We start from the raw sequence: 18,444 nt of genomic DNA on the forward strand, positions 1-18,444 counted from the left end.
TAAAATAAGAAATGAATTTAAAAAAAAAAAAAGAAACCAGGGGGCGCCTGGGTGGCTCAGTCGGTTAAGCATCTGCCTTCGGCTTAGGTCAGGATCCAGGGTCATGGGATCAAGCCCCACGTCAGGTCTTCTGCTCAGCGGGGAGCCTGTTTCTCCCTCTCCCTCTGCCTGCCGCTCCCCCTGCTTGTGTTTTCTCTCTCTCTCTCTCTCTCAAATAAATGAATCTTTAAAAAAAAGAAAAAGAAAAAAGAAACCAGGCGTGCCTGGGTGGCTTAGTTGGTTAAGCGTCTGCCTTTGGCTCAAGTCATGATCCCAGGGTCCTGGAATCGAGCCCCATGCCGGCTCCCTGCTCAGTAGGGAGCCTGCTTCTCCCCCTCCCTCTGCCTCTCCCCCTGCTTCTATGCTTTCTCTCTCTGTTAAATAAATAAATATCTTAAAAAAAAAAAAAAAGAAACCAGACACACAAATATGAATGCTTTATGATTCCATTTACATAAAGTTCTTTAAAAAAAAAAAAGGCAAAAGTATTCTATTAGCAACACCAAATAATTTAGCAATTGCCAATGGCTTGGGGAATGACTGCTGGGGGGCACAAGGGAACTCTTTTGGGTGATAAGGATGTTCTATATCTTGATTGTGGTGATGGTCACACAAGTGTATACATGGGTCAAAAGTCATTGACCTATATACATGTAATGTAGGTACACTTACTGTATGTAAATTATGCCTCAATTTTAAAACTGCATTCAGAGAAAAAAAGCAAAAAACTAAGCTGTCAAAACCTTAAAATAGGGCGCCTGGGTGGCTCAGTTGTTAAGTGTCTGCCTTCAGCTCAGGTCATGATCCCAGGGTCCTGGGATCAAGTCCCTCATCGGGCTCCCTGCTCGGCCGGAAGCCTGCTTCTCCCTCTCCCACTCCCCCTGCTTGTGTTCCTGCTCTCGCTCTCTCACTCTCTCTGTCAAATAAATAAATAAAATCTTAAAAAAAAAAAAAGAGAGTTACACTTAAAAAAAAAACAAACCTTAAAATAAATCTCACACAAAATCTGAAAGAAGTATAAAAAGAAAACTTAAAACTCTACAAAACAGGGCGCCTGGGTGGCTCAGTCAGTTAAGCATCTGCCTTCGGCTCAGGTCATGATCCCAGGGTCCTGGGATCGAGCCCCACATCAGGCTCCCTGCTCAGCGGGGAGCCTGTTTCTCCCTCTCCCTCTGCCTGCCGCTCTGCCTACTTGTGCTCTCTCTCTCTCTCTGTCAAATAAATAAATAAGTAAAATCTTAAAAAAAAAAAAACTACAAAACAGTAAAGAAGATATAAATGGAAGGATAGAAAGACTTAATATCATAAATATGTTAATTCTCCCAAATTGATCTATAGACTTAGGAACACTCATTAACCAATTTCCATGGAATTTGACAATTTGATTCTAAAATGTACATGAGACAGTAGAGAGCCGAGAGTAGGTAAAATATTTCTAAAGAAGTTAAGGAAGAAGGAGAGGCTTGCTTTAGTAGAGTTATGAGAATGTTTTCCTGGATGAGGCTCTATGGTATCAGTCCAGGGATAAAACAAACGACCAACTAAACAGAAGAAACTGCCAAAACTTAGCTATGTATGAATATATCAAACTTTTATTTCTGACCAGGTTGACATGACAGATCACTTTTTTCTGAGATTTTTTTTTATCTTTTTATTTTTATTAGTTTTTAGCTTTTATTTAAATTCCAATTAACATAGAGTATAATATTAGTTTCAGGAATAGAATTTAGTGATTCATCACTTATCTACAACACCCAGTGCTTACCACAAGTGCCCTCCTTAATACCCATCTCCATTCCCCATCCACTTCCCCTCCATCAACCCTGTTTGTTCTCTATAGTTATGAGTCTGTTTTATGGTTTCCCTCTTTTTTCCCCCCTATGTTCGTCTGTTTTGTTTCTTAAATTCCACATAGGAGTGAAATCATATGGTATTTGTTGTTCTCTGACTGACTTACTTTGCTTAGCATAATACTGAGATTTAATGTTTTTTTTTTTTTCCCTTGGTTAAAAATGACCCAAGAAGAAAACCAACAGCTGGTGCTGAAAAGAAAAAGTTGAAAAAAGTAAAGATTCCTGTCCAGCAAATAACTCTACAAATCACTTGACTCTCTCAATGGAACGATCACAGACCCACAAGGGTCCTGTATGTGAGCCCTGTGAGGACCAGGTCTTGTCTTTCTGTCATTGCTATAGACTTAATGGCATGAAGTAGCCACTCAATAAATAATGAATGAATTATTCAGAAAAGTCAAGGATTTGCTATTGCTTACAAAAATGATTAGACGGCACAAACAATGAATCACGGAATACTACATCAAAAACTAATGGTGTAACGTATGGTGATTAACATAACAATAAAAAATTTAAAAAAATGATTAGATGGAAATACACTAAAATTTTAAAATTATCTCTGCTTGGTGTATTACTGTGTTGTTGTTTGGGGTTTTTTTTTTGGGGGGGGGAGTTGTTTGTTTCTTTATTCTGGTAGGTAAGTTTCTGTGACTTTAAATGAAATACCATGAAAGACTATCTCTCTTGTAATCACAAAAAAGCCACTAAAATACATACTCACCATTTTAAAAACAAATGGACTTATCTTTATCTCTTCCTTCTAGTGTTGTAGCTGACGGATGGCATCATATACATGCCAGATGGAATTCCTTACAAAGCCATGGTTCTCAACCTTGGCTGCACTTTCGAATCACCAGGGGAACTGATCCACATCATCAGAAAGTTTAATCTCATCAAGTGGGGCTTGAGTACCAGTCATGTTTTGAAGTTTCCAAGGTTTTCTAATGTGCCACCAAGTTGAAAACCATGTCAGTAGAGCTTTATAGAGAAGGGTCTAACAAAAAGAAAGCGCATCATAAACACCCACCAAAGCAGGCACAAGGGAGAGGTCATTCCTGGATTATCACAGAAACTTAGACTAGAATCCTAGGACACAGCCCTGCCAACAGACCCCCTCTGAGCCACACAAGACTTAAGACAAAAAGAATCCTGAAATTAGGCTCTGACACAAATTGCAGTTTGACTTTTGTGAAGTCCCTTCTCTTCTCTGAGCTGCAATTTCTCATCATTAGGGGCACCTGGGTAGCTGAGGTGGTTAAATGGCTGCCTTCAGCTCAAGTCATGATCTCGGGATCCTGAGATCCAGCTCCACATCGGGCTCCTTGCTCGGTGGGGAGTCTGCTTCTCCCTCTGCCTGCCCCTAACCCCTGCTTGTGCTCTCTTGTGCTCACTCTCCCTCTCTCAAATAAATAAAAGCTTTAAAAAAAAATTCTCATCATTAAAATGATGGGGTGTCCCGTGTTATAAATTTGCTCTCTCAGACATACCCATGCTTAAATTCACGTCCTGGACATACTAGTTGCCTGACATTGGGTAAGTCAATCTTTCTCATTTCCTTATCAATAATAGCACCTTATCAATAATAGTGCCAACCTACCTCATGCAGTTATTACAAGGGTTAAACAAGTAAGTATTTATAAATATTAGAACACAACACTCGACACACAGAAATCACTGTGAAAATGGCCATTCCCTGCCACTTACCAAATAGCAACTGAAGAAACAGAAGGGCCAGGTGGGCCTGACTCGGACAGCAATATTCCCCTCCTCTCCTGGAGATAGGATGTTGCCCTCATCATCCATGATCTGGCAGAGAGATCACAGGGCCGTGTCTGGATATCTGCACAGCCAGACCACCCCACCAGCTGAGCTTGCTGATGCTAACCAGCACATGCATTTTGCTCTCCTCTTTGAGCCAAGCCTCAACAACAGTTGGGGGAGGCTGCCTACCTGCACATCATAAGGTGGAGATGCTTTCCCCATGGATCCAGACTTGATTTTCATGCCTTTTGAATTGGCACAGATTAAAACCTGGAGAGAAAGCAGGTCCAGAAAGGTGGAGACGTATCCCTGTAGCTTCTTCCCCTTCCTGGTGTCTACCTTTTCTCTCACTCTGCCTTCTACCGCTACTTCTCCCTCCCCTCTCCGACCTGCTCTTCATTTCTCTCCCTTCCTTCTGCCTCCCTTCCTTCCTTCTCTTCTTCCCATAGTCAACAAACATTTATTGAATGCCCTACTGGACACTGACACATAAAGAACCAAATGTGTCGCTAAGCCAAAAGACTCAGTTGACCCCCAACTCTCTGCTGCCCGGATGGCTGTGGGGAATACTGGGTAAGATCCTGGGCTCTGACCAGAGACAGATGGAGGCTGTCCTGGTGGAGACAAATGGTACCTGCAGTCGTGAGAGTAGGTTTGCTGGCTATGGTGTCATTGTGAAATCACTTTATCTTTTAAACCAAAAGGGAAGAGAAGCTGATGGGATTTTGTTATCAGCTTCTCCCAGGGGGCAGGGCAGTCCCTGATGGGTGTCACAGCCAGGAAGGCAGGAGGCTCTTCAGGCTGGTCATCTCCACCAAGTGGCTGAGGGTGCAGGTGGAGATGACCTGCGGCAGGGACCCGGGCCCCAGTAGCACTCACTGTTTTAGACTGGCCATAGCCTTCATGCAGCTCCAGGCCCACCTGGCTCTTCCACTTCTCTCTCACGTCAGGATTCAGTGCCTCTCCTCCAGTCAAACAGTGCCTCAGGCTCTGAAACTGGTACCTTTCTCAGTTGGAAAACAAGACCACCCGTGTCAGGATCCCTCCAGCCCCCACGGGACCCAACAATGCTGCTCAGGTCTACACATCTAAAGCCACTGGAGGGTAAAGTCCAGGCTTTATCATCTGTTCCAAGTGCCCCATCCTCTGGCTTTGCAGGCATATTCCTCATGGGCGGATAATTTTTTTAAAAAATCAATCCTATCTGATTTTGGAATAAAATCGGAACCTCATATAAGTAGGTTTTGGCATAACAGCAAACTCCAGGTGAACTGGCCAAAATAACTTAGTTGAAAACAAACTGATAATAAATTGGTTAGGACAACCACCTGGTTAAAAAAGATAAACCAATTACATGGGGCACCTGGGTGACTCAGTCAGTTAAGCGTCTGTCTTCGGCTCGGATCATGATCTCAAGGTCCTGGGATCGAGCCCCGCATTGCACCTGGCTCCCCGCTCAGCGGGGCAACGTGCTTATCCCTCTCTGCCCCTCCCCTTCGGCTTGTGTTCTCTCTCTCTCAAATAAATAAATAAAATCGTTTTAAGAAGAAAAGATAAGCTGATTACAAATTTAAAAGGTAGGAAGTAGCCCCCTAGGAATCTGACAATTCTGACAAATGGGCCCAAAATTCCAACATATGTTGTAAAACTACCCCTCCATTCAACAAATTATCCAAAATGTAAAAAATTGGTGGTTGCAAATACATTTCAACCATTTTTTTTCCTTTGGATAAACTTGGTTTGACTATTAATTAGTATTACCTAGTACCTTTCAACCAAACTGTTCTTCAACAAGTTATTCAGAGTCTGCTTGCAGTTAAAACCTTGATCTTAAGGTATACATGACAGATGAATGAATGGGATAAATTCTTACATTAGAGAAGAATTCACCAGGGGAATCATGTAAGAACTCCCCCTTAGGTGCTTCATGGACAGATACATGGGATGAGGGGAGACAATAGAAGAGGCAAACATAGATCAGAGTCAGTAAGCTACTTAAGGTCATAGGTCTCTGTCCATACACCTCAGCAACTAGACTTGTCCTGCTAGCAGATGTTCCTTTGGATTCACCCAGGATGGGAGCCACACGTACACAGAGTCTGTTGCCTTCAGTGGGATATCCAATGGCATTCACTCGGAGAGTGGCCGAATGGAGTTAGTCTGGGCCTGAGGGATGGAACATCTACTACGGTGGGCTTGCTGGTCCCCCAAACCTAAGGCCCTGGCCACAAATCCCACTCCACGGGTGGCTAACAATTATCCAACAATTTCTCCAACCTCACAGAAGTAGAAGACACACTGCTGAGAGATGCCCTTGTGGAGAGACAGCCCACCTCAAGTGCTAAAATTTCAGACTCTCTTAAATCTATCCAATTCCATCTGGATGCAAATTCCTGGGCAGGAGGTGGTGGTGCAGAAGTTCATTTTTGGAGGGCATCTGCAAAGGATATAGATGTGTATGCTTGAGCATGTGTGTGTGTGAGATAGAGGAACACAGATATATATAATATTCTAGATATATATTCTGTATAGAAAGAATCACAGATGTATGTGTGTATATATGTGTGTGTATATATAGAGAGAGAGAGAGAGAGAGAGAGATGAGACAGAGACAGAGTTGGCCGAGAGGATGGGTGTGCATGTGTACATAAACTGCTGTATATCCACATACTTAGGTCCCCAAAGCGCCAAACAGATGGGCTGGCTGTACCTGGTGAGATCCTCCTGTACCAGCAGCCGGAAGATGGTGGGGACACAGCAGAGGGTGGTGATCGGGAATCTGGAGAGAGTCTAAACAAAAACAACGGGTAGAAGATCTTCTTAGAGGTCTGGGGTGGGACTTCGTGGAGATGGAGCAGGTGAACTGGATCTTCATACTCTCACTACCAGAGGAGAGAAGGTGAAAACTGTGTGTGCCTTCCAGTCCAAGATGGCCCTGAGTGATGTCACTTCCTAATATTTTTACTCTTGTGGGGCCCCTTCCCACATTGAACCAAGTTGGTCTGTGTGACCAATAGCATACCACAGAAGTGACAGATGCCACTTTTGAGATTATACAAAGACTACCTATCTTGAGTTACTTGCTCTGGGGAAAACAGGCCACCATGTTGTCAGTATACTTGAGTGTATACAGTAAGAAACTGAAACTTTTGGCCAATAGCCAATGAGAAACTTAAGACATCTAAAAACCACATGAGTGGGTTTTTAAATAGATTCTCTATTCCCAGTCAAACCTTAAGATAATTGCAGTCCTGGCAGACATCTTTCTTTTATATTATGGTAAAATACACACCACATAAAATTTACCATTTTAACCATTACATAAAATGTACACTCTAATGGCAATAAATACATTTACATTGTTGTGCAACCATCACCACTATCCATCTCCAGAACTTCAAAAAATCTTCCCAAATGGAAACTCCGTACCCATTACATGATACCTCCCCGTTTCTTCTTTCCCCCAGTTCCTGAGCATTCTACTTTCTGTCTCTATGACTTTAACTACTCTAGATACATGATATAAGTGAACCATACTGTATCCATCCTTTTGTGCCTGGCTTATTAGCTCACTCAACATAATGTCGTCAAGATTCATCCATGATATAGCACGTGTCATTCCTTCTTTTTAAAGGCTGAGTAATGAGGAGGGAAAAGATGACGGAGTAGGGGACCCTATTCCAACTGGTCCCCGGAATTGAGCTGGATATCTACCAAATCACTCTGAACACCCACGAAATCAGCTTGAGATGTAAAAAGATAGATCTGGATCTCTACAAACAGAATATTGCAGGCATTTGGTTTCGAGGTACGAAGCAGGGAACCGTGATTCTGCGGGCACATATGGCAGGATAAAAGGAAGAGGGAGGGAGCCGAGCCATCAGGATCCTACACCACCAGTGAGCCATAGCTTCCCGCGCTGGGGACTGGGCACAGACTTGCAGACTGGTAGCGGTGGGGCAAGGACTTTAGGGCAGCCCCCCCGGATGGAAACCTGGAGCGGCAGGGCCAGGCACATGAACTGGGGGTGGCTGGCGGTTTTAGAAGCACAAAGGCCAGAGATGTGCCCGGACCTGGAGGCGAGGACTGGGAGCACTACAGAGGGCGCATAACCCAGGACTGCATTTTATAGCAGCACAGACAGAAACGGAGATAGTGTGGCCTGGAGAGCTCACTGAAAAACAGGCTGTGATCTCTCCGCTCTGAGGCAGAGGGTTGGAAATGGTCTCTTCTGCTCTGACTCTAGGAAGAGATGCAGAAAGTAGCCAGGGAAAGCCACCAGGGAACAAAAGCCCCAAAAAACCAGTTTCCACTGAGCCCATCCCCCGTCACAGGGGTCACGGCAAATCTGCCCAAACAGGGTTGCCTGAGTAACAGTGCAGCAGGCCCCTCCCCCAGAAGACAGGCTGGGAAAACAAGAGGCCAGCAACCCTAAGGTCCCAAGAAAACAGGTGCATCTTCCTTGGGTTGTGGTCAATAATTGGGACTCTGTACATTCCCTCAACCACCACTCAACAGAATGACTAGGAGGAGGAACCCCCAAAATAGGAAAGATTCAGAGACTATGACTTATGCAGCAGATTTACAAATGGATTCAGATATAACCAAGATGTTGGAGCTGGAATTCAGGGTAGCAACTGTGAAGACGATAGCTAGAATGGAGAAATCAATTAATGGCAACATAGAGTCTCTAAGGGCAGAAATGAAAGCTGAACTGGCAGAACTTAAAAATGCTATCAATGAGATCCAATCCAATCTAGATAATCGAACAGCTAGGCTAAGTGAGGCAGAAGAACGAATAAGCGACCTGGAAGACAATATAATAGATAAAAAGGGAAAAGAGGAGACCAGGGAAAAACAACTCAGAATCCATGAAAATAGAATCAGAGAAATAAGTGACACCATGAAATGTTCCAATGTCAGAATTATTGGGATCCCTGAAGGGGGTGGAGAGAGAGGACTAGAGGATATATTTGAGCAAATCATAGCTGAGAACTTCCTTAATCTGGGGAATGATACAAACATTCGTGTCCTAGAGGCAGAGAGGACCCATCCCAAGATCAAGGAAAAGAGGCCAACACCCTGGCATGTGATAGGAAATCTCGCAAATCTTTAGAACCAAGGAAACCATCTTAAGGGCAGTTAGGGGGAAGAAATTCCTTACGTACAGAGGGAGGAACATCAGAATAACGTCAGACCTATCCACAGAGACATGGCAAGCCAGAAAGGCCTGGCAGGACATATTCAGGGTACTAAATGAGAAGAACATGCAGCCAAGAATACTTTATCCAGCAAGGCTGTCATTTAGAATGGATGAAGAAATGCAGAGCTTCCAAGACCGGCAGAAACTGAAAGAATATGTGACCACTAAACCGGCCCTGCAAGAAATATTAAGGGGGGTTCTATAAAAGGAGAATGACCCCAAGAGTCATATACAACAGAAATTTACAGGGTCAATCTATAAAAACAACGTCTTCACAGGCAACATGATGACAATTAATTCTTATCTTTCAATAATCACTCTCAACGTGAGTGGCCTAAACGCTCCCATAAAACGGCACCAGGTTGCAGATTGGATAAAAAGACAGGACCCATCCATATGCTGCCTACAAGAGACTCATTTTGAACCTAAAGATACATCCAGACTGAAAGTGAAGGGATGGAGATCCATCTTCCATGCCAACGGACCTCAAAAGAAAACTGGGATAGCAATTCTTATATCAGACAAATTAGATTTTAAACCAAAGACTGTAGTTAGAGACACAGAAGGACACTATATCATTCTTAAAGGGTCTATCCAACAAGAAGATCTAACAATTGTAAATATCTATGCCCCCAACATGGGAGCAGCCATCTACATAAGCCAACTGTTAACCAAAATAAAGAGTCATATTGATAACAATATGTTAATTGTAGGAGACCTCAATACTCCACTCTCAGCAATGGACAGATCATCTAAGCAGAAAATCAACAAAGAAAAAGAGCTTTGAATGACACACTGGACCAGATGGACGTCATAGTTATATATAGAACATTGCACCCTAAAAGTACAGAATACTCATTCTTCTCGAGCACACATGGAACTTTCTCCAGAACAGACCACATACTAGGTCACAAATCAGGTCTCAACCGATACCAAAAGACTGAGATTATTCCCTGCATACTCTGACGGTAATGCTTTAAAACTGGAACTCAATCACAAGAAAAAATTTGGAAGAAATTCAAACACTTGGAAGCTAAAGACCACTCTGCTCAAGAATGTTTGGGTCAACCAGGAAATCAAAGAAGAACTTCAAAAATTCATGGAAACCAATGAGAACAAAAACACATCGGTCCAAAACCTACGGGATACTGAAAAGGCGGTCCTAAGGGGGAAATTCATACCTATCCAAGCCTCACTCAAAAAAATAGAAAAATCCCGAATTCACCAACTAACTCTACACTTTAAAGAACTAGAGAAAAAGCAACAAACGATGCCTAAACCACGCATTAGAAGAGAAATAATTAAGATTAGAGCAGAGATCAATGAATTAGAAACCAGAAACACAGTAGAGCAGATCAACGAAACTAGAAGCTGGTTCTTTGAAAGAATTAATAAGACCGATAAACCACTGGCCAGACTTATCCAAAAGAAAAGAGAAAGGCCCCAAATCAATAAAATCATGAATGAAAGGGGAGAGATCATGACTAACACCAAGGAAATAGAAACAATTATTAGAAATTATTAGCAACAACTATATGCCAAAAAATTGAGCAACCTAGATGAAATGGATGCCTTCCTGGAAACCTATAATAAACTCCCAAGACTGAAACAGGAAGAAATTGACAAACTGAATAGGCCAATAACCAATAACGAAATTGAAGCAGTGATCAAAAACCTCCCAAAAAACAAGAGTCCAGGGCCTGATGGATTCCCTGGGGAATTCTACCAAACATTCAAAAAAGAAATAATACCTATTCCCCTGAAGCTGTTTCAAAAAATAGAAACAGAAAGAAAGCTTCCAGACTCATTCTATGAGGCCACCATTACCTTAATCCCCAAACCAGGCAAAGACCCCATCAAAAAGGAGAATTTCAGACCAATATCCCTGATGAATATGGATTCCAAAATCCTCAACAAAATCCTAGCTAATAGGATCCAACAATACATTAAAAGCATCATCCACCACGACGAAGTGGGATTTACCCCTGGGATGCAAGGGTGGTTCAATACTCACAAATCAATCAATGTGATAGAACACATTAATAAGAGGAGAGAGAAGAACCATATCATCCTCTTAATTGATGCAGAAAAAGCATTTGACAAAATACAGCATCCTTTCCTGATTAAAACTCTTCAGAGTATAGGGATAGAGGGAACATTCCTCAAGTTCATAAAATCCATCTATGAAAAACCCACAGCGGGTATCATTCTCAATGGGGAAAAGCTGAGAGCCCTTCCCTTAAGATCAGGAACACAAGGATGCCGACTCTCGCCACTATTGTTCAACATAGTACTAGAAGTCCTAGCAACAGCAATCAGACAACAAAAAGAAATAAAAGGAATTCAAACTGGCAAAGAAGAAGTCAAACTCTCTATCTTCACAGATGACATGATAACCTATGTGGAAAATCCAAAAGACTCCACCCCCAAATTACTAGAACTCATCCAGCAATTCAGTAATGTGGCAGGATACAAAATCAATGCACAGAAATCAGTTGCTTTCTTATACACTAACAAAGCAACTGTAGAAAGAGAAATTAGAGAAACAATTCCATTTACAATAGCACCAAAAATCGTAAGATACCTCAGAGCAAACCTAACAAAAGAGGTAAAGGATCTATACTCTAGGAACTACAGAACATTCATGAAAGAAATTGAAGAAGACATAAAAAGATGGAAAAATATTCCATGCTCATGGATCGGAAGAATAAACATTGTTAAAATGTCTATGCTACCCAGAGCAATCTATACCTTCAATGCCATCCCAATCAAAATTCCAATGACATTTTTCAAAGTGCTGGAACAAACAATCCTAAAATCTGTACGGAATCAGAAAAGACCCCGAATCGCCAAGGAAATGTTGAAAAAGAAAACAAAGCTGGGGTCATCACGTTGCCTGATTACAAGCTATATTACAAAGCAGTGATCACTAAGACAGCATGGTGCTCGCACAAAAACAGACATATAGACCAATGGAACAGAATAGAGAGCCCAGATATGGACCCTCAACTCTATGGTCAACTAATCTTCGACAAAGCAGGAAAAAATATGCAATGGAAAAAAGACAGTCTCTTCAATAAATGGTGCTGGGAAAATTGGACAGCCACATGCAAAAGAATGAAACTCGACCATTCTCTAACACCATTCACAAAGATAAACTCAAAATGGGTGAAGGACCTCAATGTGAGATAGGAATCCATCCAAATCCTAGAGGAGAACACAGGCAGTAACCTCTTTGACATCGGCCACAGAAACTTCTTTCAAGATACATCTCCAAAGGCTAGTGAAACAAAAGCAAAAATGAACTTTTGGGACTTCATCAAGATAAAAAGCTTCTGCACAGCAAAGGAAACAGTCAACAAAACAAAGAGGCAACCCACGGAATGGGAGAAGATACTTGCAAATGACGCTACAGATAAAGGGCTGGTATCCAAGATCTATAAAGAACTTCTCAAACTCAACACCCAAAAAACAAATAATCAAGTCAAAAACAGACACTTCTCCAAAGAAGACATACAAATGGCTAACAGACACATGAAAAAGTGTTCATCATCATTAGCCATCAGGGAAATTCAAATCAAAACCACATTAAGATACCACCTTAGAAAGGCAAAAATTGACAAGACAAGAAACAACAAATGCTGGAGAGGTTGTGGAGAAAGGGGAACCCTCTTACACTGTTGGTGGGAATGCAAGTTGGTACAGCCACTTTGGAAAACAGTGTGGAGGTGCCTCAAAAAATTAAAAATAGAGCTACCCTATGACCCAGCAATTGCACTACTGGGTATTTACCCCAAAGACACAGATGTAGTGAAAAGAAGGGCCATATGTACCCCAACGTTCATAGCAGCAATTTCTGTGGAAAGAGCCGAGATCCCCTTCAACAGATGAATGGATAAAGAAGATGTGGTCCATATATACAGCGGAATATTACTCAGCCACCAGAAAGGATGAATACCCAACTTTTACATCAACATGGATGGGACTAGAGGAGATTATGCTAAATGAAATAAGTCAAGCAGAGAAAGTCAATTATATGTTTTCACTTATTTGTGGAACATAAGGAATAGCCAGGAGGACATTAGTAGAAGGAACGGAAAAGAGAAGGGGGGGAAATCAGAGGGAGAGATGAACCATGAGAGCCTATGGACTCTGAGAAACAAACTGAGGGTGTTAGAGGGGAGGGGGGTGGGGAGATGGGTTAGCCCGGTGATGGGTATTAAGGAGGGCATGTACTGCATGGAGCACTGGGTGTTATACGAAAACAATGAAGCGTGGAACACTATATCAAAAACTAACGATGTATGGTGATTAACATAACATAATAAAATTAAATTTAAAAAATAAAGGCTGAATAATATTCCATTGTATGTATGTACCACATCTTGTTTATTCATTTATCTGCCGATGGGACTTGGGTTGCTTCCACCTTTGGGCTATTAGTAATAATGCTGCTCTGAACATGGATATACCTAGCTGACATCTTGACTACAACCTCATGAGAGGTCCTAATTCAGAACCAGCTGTTAGGCTGCTCCCAGCCTCCTGACCACCGGACACTGAGATGATAAATGTTTGTTTTAAGCTGTTAGGTTTTGGGGTAACTGACTACCATAGATAACTAATACACCATGTAAGGGCGGGGGGCCAGTAGAGGGACATGGCACACACTGGCTGATAAAGCCCTCAGTTGAATAATGATGATGGTGAGCTTGACAGTGGCAATAATAATCAATATGTGTTAAGAACCCACTCTGATTATCATTTTCCCCAAAGTTTTGAAAAATAACTACGGTTTTAACAGGAGCATAGGGAAGAAAGTGGTGGAAGGAGAGGCACCCAATGCAGAAAAAATAGATTATGCAGATGTTTAGAGATATGAAATGGTCTTATGTCTAGGGATCTAGTTAGAGGATAGGCAATAATCGAAGGTAGACAGGTAGGCAGGAATCAGATTACTGAACGTCCTGGGAGCCATGTTTTTAATATCCACACTAAAGAAGCCTTATGGTCACTTATCCATGCCTTTTCTCCTGCAAATTCAAAAACTATATTCTATTCATCTCATTTACATCCAACACATAAGCCATGTTGTTTCTTACATTCAGAATAATCTTGGCATCGACTCGGGGCAGCTCATGCACAAAATGCAAGATCCGTTAGACCAGGCAGAGAAGAGGGTCCAAGCTGCCTTTACCCAGCCAGTGTCAGACGTGTTCCAGAAGATGTCTGATTTGGTCAAGTCCACCCACCGTCTGCCAAAAAATTAAAGAAAGTCAGAACCCTCAGCAATGCTTCTACCTTTAAAAAGGATTACATTACCCCTGTTACTTTATTTGGAACCTTGCCCATAGTGGGTACTCACTTATAGTTATCAAATCTGTACAAGAACCATAAAGTCAATCTTTGTCTCAACAAGCATTCATTGAACATATTCTAGGTATTTATGCCCTAGGTGAAGGATATAGAATTAAAAAGACAGCTCCCATGCTTTTAAGAGTTCACAGTCTAGTGGGAGTGATCTATAAGGGAACACATCAGCTCCATACAATGTGATGAGGGCACATTCTTTATTCAACACTTATTCTGGACTTGTCATCAGAGTCTAGGAAAGAATGATTAGTGTTGCTTTGGGGGGCTTATAGGTTAGTAAGTATCAACATCCAGGAGGCCTGTGGAGAGCAAGCTTTCGTAGAGTTCAACACAGAGCTTTATGCAATTACAGAGAACGGGCACCTAACCCAGAGAAAAGTTGGAGATGGGGTCTGAGAAATGCTTCCCCAGAGGAGGTGAGGTCTGCGTGAGATGTAATGATGCATAGGAGCTACCCGGGGGAGGCTGAGAAGGAAGGACATCCCAGGAAGGGGAAGCAGTGCTTGTGAGCATAGAAAAGTGATCATGTTCTGCACTTGGATTCTGGGACACATGGTCTCCTGGTCCTCAACCTACTCAATGGCTGCTCCTTCTTGGTCTTCTCCTCTGAGTTTTCCTTGCTTCTCCCTTCATTGTGGAAAGGCCTCAGGCATTCAGCGCTGAGGCCTCTTCTCTTCTCGGTGTCCATTACTTCTTCACCGATCTCATCCAATCTCATGGCATTAAGGACCACCTTGCTGATAATTCCAGCATGAATCTTTCCCACTACTCTACACATGAATCTCTCCAACTGCCTCCCCAGTATCTCCATTCTTAACTTAGGGTATGGAGATGTCTACTAAGCATCTCAAACTCAGAACGCCAAACACAGACTCCTCATGTTCCTCCCACCAGACAGCTCATCCCAGTCTTCCTGCTATCAGTTAATGCTTCTGGTTGTTCAGGCCATAAAACCTGGCGTCATCCCTGACTCTTCACTTTCTCTCTTGCTTCATGTCAAATCTGTCAGGAGATCTTATCAGGCCTACGTTCACAATACATTCAGAATCTTAGCTCCTCTCACTCCCCGCCCCGGGGAAGCCTCCACCTTTGCCTCTTAACGCGACTGTTCTCTGAGGTGGGCCTCTGCTTCATCTCTTGCCCCCTACAGTTTATTCTCAACCCAAACTCCTGCAAGATCCTTTAAAAAAAAAAAAAAATCAGATCACGTCAATCCTCTGCTCAAAATACTCCAGTGTTCCTCAGAAAATTAAACATAGAATCACCGTACAATCCAGCAATGCCACTTCTGGGTATATGCTCAAAAGAATTGAAGGCAGAGTTTTGGAAAGACATGCTTATATACCCATGTTAAGAGCAGGACTAGTCACAACAGCCGAAAAGTTGGGGAGCACCCCAAGTGTCCATCCATGGGTGACTGGGTAAACAACACTGGTATGTCACACACATGGTAATATTGTTGAGCCTTAACAAGGAAGGAAATTCTGACACCTGCTACAACGTGGATGAAACTTGAGGACATTATGCTAAGTGAAATGAGTCAGACATCAAAGGGAAAATACTGTATAATTCCCCCTATAGGCAGTTCCCAGAGTAGTCAAGTTCATAGAGACAGAAAGTAGAATGGCGGTTGTCAGGGGGGAGCAGGGAGGGAATGGGAAATTATTGTGTAATGTGTATTGGGTAATGTGGATTCAGATTTGCAAAATGGAAACGTTCCCGAGATGGATGGTGGGGATGACTGCACGACGTGAATGTCCTTAATGACACTGAAGTCTACACTTAAAAATGGTTAATTTTATGTGAAGTATTTTTTACCACAATTAAAAACAAAAATAGAAACAAAAAACCTCCAATGGCTTCTCACCTCTCTCAAAGCAAAGCCCAAAGCCTTCAGATTCTACCGGATTTGCCACTTTGTTAGCTCTCTGACCTCACTCTTGCCACTGTGCACCTTACTCACATTCCTCCAGCTCACTCCCTACTTTCTTTCCTTGGACCCAGCAGATGAACTGTCCCCTGGTACCTTCCACTGGCCAGAAAACCCAGTCCGTAGCTGGCCTGGGAGTGCTCAACCATCTTGGGGGCCCCGGTGGTGCCACTTGTGAAGTAGATGGCCAGAGGGTCTTGACTCTTGGTCCTCACACAGTTGTGCTCTGTGGATGCCTCACTGTAAAATATAAAAATCCTCGGTAGCATTACAAGTAGTAGAAATAGTCATCATAATAATATTTATAACAATACTGGCCACCATTTTAATAAATACTCCATGTGAGGCACTGTGCTAGAAGCTCCAGCTTGCATCTCTGGGCCCTACGATGACCTCCCGGCATAGGTACTACTCTCATTAGAAGCCTTTGTAAATAAGGAAATGGAGGCTCAAAATTGGTGCAGTGACTCACTCAAAAGAGCCTGTGCTCCTCCAGCAGGGCAGGAGGACTTTCTGGTGGAACACGCACGTTTCCGTGACTATGCTTCTGCACAATGGGGCACAGCCTCACGCCCACCTCAATTCCCAATAGTTTAGGGCTGAAGGGTTCCCTAAATTCAGAGATTTGAGATCTGCATAATTCCTGAAGGTCTGTGATCTGGAGAATCTTCTCACCGACTGGTTCTCAACCCTGGCTACACCATAGGAGCACCAGGTGAGTTTTTAAAAGAAATACCATTGCTTGGGCCCCACCCTGGAGAAAAACCAGAATCTTCAATGGTGGGCCTAGGCATTGGGGGTTCTTTTGTGGTTTTGTTTTTGAGACAGAGTGCGTGTGAGCACTTGAAGGGCGGTGGCAGGGGGAGGTGGTAGGGGGAGAGGGAGAGAGAGAATGTTAAGCAGGCTCCATGCCCAGCGCAGAATGCAACACAGGGCTCTGTCCCATGACCCCTGAGATCATGACCTGAGCTGAAATCAAGAGTTGGATGCTTAACTGACTGAGCCACCCGGGTGCCCCTGTGGTTTTTGTGTGTGTGGTTTTTTTTTTTAAAGCTCCTCTGTTAATTCTGATGACAGGCGAAATTGAGAATCACTGGTCTAGGCCAACCTGACAGCTCACAGAAATCATCTGGGCAGATCTCTTACAACACAGAGTCCCAGGGCCTTAGCTCAGATATGTCTGGTTACATAAGTCAGATGGGGGGGGGGGGGGCCTTAGAACCTGAATTTAAAACAGCACCCGGAGATAAATAGCTAAATAAAATTTTAAAAAGAGAATTTTCCATAATCTTAGGGTAGAAAGTTTGCATTCTAGGGTAGGCAAGAACAATCTGAAGCGTATTTACCATGTCCGCAAACTTAGAAATATATCTTTTGTACTTAACTTCATTACCTATACATGTTAAGTATCTTCTGTTTCAGTTTCTGCTGCTAATCACTACATTGAAATATAATAATATAGAATTTTTAAAAAGCCACATGTTGGAAATACAGTATTTTGGAAAATACAGGATATATTATTTATAATGCATGCTTGTGGGTCTTATCCTAAAAATTGTGACACATTTAAGAGAATGTGGCACATAGTTCTTTTTCAAATGAAGCTACTGATAAGAGACAAATGTTGATATTAGTAAAAAAATAAATAAATAAAACAAAGTAGAACAATACCCAGGTGAATGTGAGACAGCTGGTCTGTGGGATGGGCATTTGTGACTTAATGGTGCAGGCCCCTGACAGGGCCCCTTTTTGCTTCTGCTTCTGATCAAGACAAAATCTCAAATTCCCAGGTAGGCTTCCACCAGGGCATTGCTCAAAGCAAAGGGCTTTTGGTTCTGTCCCAATCTGATGTAACTACTTGTTAGCATCTTGCATAAGTCACTTTACTTATCAGTTCTTCACCTGTAAAATTGGGTTAAAGTGCATTTCATAGGGTTTTTTCCAAGGATTAAATAAGACGAAGTCTGATTCATTATTGGGCTCTGAGCACCAAACACAATGCTTATAACAAAATAGATGTTCATTACACCTTGGTGCATGAATGAATGTAAATAAATGCTTACCTAGCACTATGCCTGGCATACACTAAGCACACGATGCATGGTAGCTATTATTATATTACTAATTGATCACCTACTATGTCCTAAATGAATCCTATGGGTTATCTTGTTTACTCTGGCTAATAGCTTTGCAACCACCACCACCATTATTGAAGTAAATGACGCCCAGAAAAGCTAATGATGATTCTAGTAGCTAGTCACTGCCTCAGCGAGTGACTTTGAAGG

General features: G+C 42.5%; 1 protein-coding gene across 1 annotated transcript in view; it reads right to left on the bottom strand.

Annotated features, from left to right (window-relative positions):
- Positions 1-18,444, bottom strand: part of LOC123840651 (acyl-coenzyme A synthetase ACSM5, mitochondrial-like) — a 120,486-nt gene that overhangs the window by 8,644 nt on the left and 93,398 nt on the right. Inside the window, 7 exon segments of the mRNA XM_064592736.1 lie at positions 3,597-3,698; positions 3,843-3,923; positions 4,533-4,656; positions 6,364-6,443; positions 13,959-14,005; positions 14,008-14,111; positions 16,256-16,399. Coding sequence (XP_064448806.1) covers positions 3,597-3,698; positions 3,843-3,923; positions 4,533-4,656; positions 6,364-6,443; positions 13,959-14,005; positions 14,008-14,111; positions 16,256-16,399 — 682 coding nt within the window.

This window comes from Mirounga angustirostris, unplaced genomic scaffold (genome assembly GCF_029215605.1).
Source record: "Mirounga angustirostris isolate CCGP_5_RB_7025 unplaced genomic scaffold, mMirAng1.0.hap1 SCAF_5, whole genome shotgun sequence".
Lineage (NCBI taxonomy): Eukaryota > Metazoa > Chordata > Mammalia > Carnivora > Phocidae > Mirounga > Mirounga angustirostris.